Raw genomic sequence first — 2026 nt, 5'->3', positions numbered from 1 at the left:
CGTGGTAAGAACACAAACATCGTCAGGTGTGCCGTCGAAACTGCCGAACGCATGCGCCAGGCAGAGGCCCTAGGGCCCAGACCTGGGCCCTTGGGCTAGGCGTGCTTCTTGGGTGCGCGATGGGCAAATGTCTTGCCTTTGTTGCTTTGTCTTCATGATTTAGAGTGTGATTGGATATGATATCCGGATCTGACGCCGCCACGTCACTGGACAGCTGCTACAGTTGCCGACTTTGCTTTAGCTTTGCTGGCCCCTGCACTGCCCTCTCCTTCCGTTGCGGCGAGCACAGAGGGGGCGCCCCTGGATCCGCTGACTGCAGCACTGCAACCCGGCTGAACTGGCGCCAGGATATTTACAGCCATGCCGCTGCCCCTTTGGGTCGCTAGACGGAGGCCGGGGCCGGCCTCGGGTGCGGGTGCGGCTGGCACTGCCGAAGGCTGGCAGATTTTCAGGTGACCACGCATCTCACACACCTCACGCATGTTTACAATGACCAGATGAGCCACGCACAAGGAGTGGTGTCAAACACGCTGCTGCAAAGGCTCATCACTCCAGCACGGTAACAATTGGCAGCCACCAGATACAATGGTGGCCCACCTATAACCCCAACAATCGGCCTTGGTAGCGGCAACAATTGAAGGCGCTCCCCAGGCACGCCGAGAGGCTGCAGGGTAACCGAGCAGCAGGTACGCGGGCAGCAGCCGCCCGTCCGCGCGCCCCCGCCGCCGCCCTTGAGGTTCTCGCCGGCGCCCCGCCCGCCCGCCCGCCTGCCCGCTCTGGCTCCAAAATATGACGAGGCATCAAAACAGATGCTGAGCATAGCCCAGAGGGGCTCGGACCACTGCATGGAGCCCTGGCCCATCACCCCCCCGCCGCCCATTCTACTTCCCGACGATCACGTTGAGGATCTTGCCGGCCACGTAGATCACCTTCTTGATCTCCTTGCCGTCGGTGAACTTGCGGACCGTGTTGAGCTCCAGCCCCGCCGCCAGCGCGTCGGCCTCGGGCGCGTCCACCCCGACCTCTACAGTGCCCCGCATCTTGCCGTTGACCTGGCGGCGGTTGCGGACGGTTGCGGGCGGTTGGGAGGTGGTTGGGAGGTGGTTGGGGGTGACGGCAGGCGGGGTGCCCCTGATCTGCGGGAGCGCGGCGGGGGCGCGGCCGACCAGGGCGCGGCGTCTCCGGGCGTGAGGGCACTGGAGGTGGCGGCCAGGATGGTCGCCGCCAGCGATGGTGCTGAGAGCGCATTGCTTCGCGCCCACGGCGGAGCCCCGACGAATTTGTGCCGACCAATGTACCAAACAGAACGCCCTTGCAGGCGACCGTTTCAATGTCGAAAGGGCCCCCCAGGCGCCCCAAACAGGGCGCGCGCGGCAGGGGGCCGCGCGGGCCGCGCGGCCCAGGCGCGCGCTCGCCGCCGCCGCCGCCGCGGGCGGCTGCGCCGCACCTGGACGGGCAGCTTCACTGTGTCCACCACCAGCAGCGCCTCGTCGTGCTGCGGCCACGGCTCGTACGCCAAACTGCCCCGCCGCTGCTGCTGCTGCTGCTCCTGCTCCTGCTGCTGCTGCCTGCCGCCGAGCCGCTGCCAGAGCTCCTCCGCTATGTGGGGCGCGTAGGGCGAGAGCAGCAGCACGAAGGGCTCCAGGGCCGCGCGGGGGCGGGTGTCCCACTTGTAGACGCCGTTGACAAACTCCATCATGGCGGCAATGGCTGTGTTGAAGCGCATCTCCTCGGTCTCGGTGGTGACCTTTGGGTGGGAGGGGGGTCGGCGGGGCGGTGCACAGAATGGGTGGCAGGCAGATTGGCGGGGCGCTTGCTTGGACAGTAGGCGGGGCGCACATACACAGACTCGTACACCCTCATGCGCACGCGCACACACACACAACACACACACACACACACACACACACATATACACACAACACACACACACAAAAACACGCACACAAACACACACGCTCGCCCGCGCAATCACACCTTCTTGATGGTAGCGTGCAGCAGGCGCAGCTGGTCGCGCGTCGGCTCG

General features: G+C 65.7%; 1 protein-coding gene across 1 annotated transcript; it reads right to left on the bottom strand.

Annotated features, from left to right (window-relative positions):
* Positions 1 to 881: 881 nt before the first annotated feature.
* Positions 882 to 1726, bottom strand: MNEG_15799 (leucyl-tRNA synthetase; the record flags this gene model as incomplete). Its single annotated transcript, XM_014035730.1, has 2 exons — positions 882 to 1052; positions 1448 to 1726. The coding sequence occupies 2 exons, from the start codon at positions 1724 to 1726 to the stop codon at positions 882 to 884; spliced, it is 450 nt and encodes a 149-aa protein (XP_013891184.1).
* Positions 1727 to 2026: the final 300 nt, after the last annotated feature.

This window comes from Monoraphidium neglectum, assembly GCF_000611645.1.
Source record: "Monoraphidium neglectum strain SAG 48.87 unplaced genomic scaffold scaffold05681, whole genome shotgun sequence".
In the NCBI taxonomy this organism is placed as follows: domain Eukaryota; kingdom Viridiplantae; phylum Chlorophyta; class Chlorophyceae; order Sphaeropleales; family Selenastraceae; genus Monoraphidium; species Monoraphidium neglectum.
This window is presented reverse-complemented; position numbering and strand designations above follow the sequence as displayed.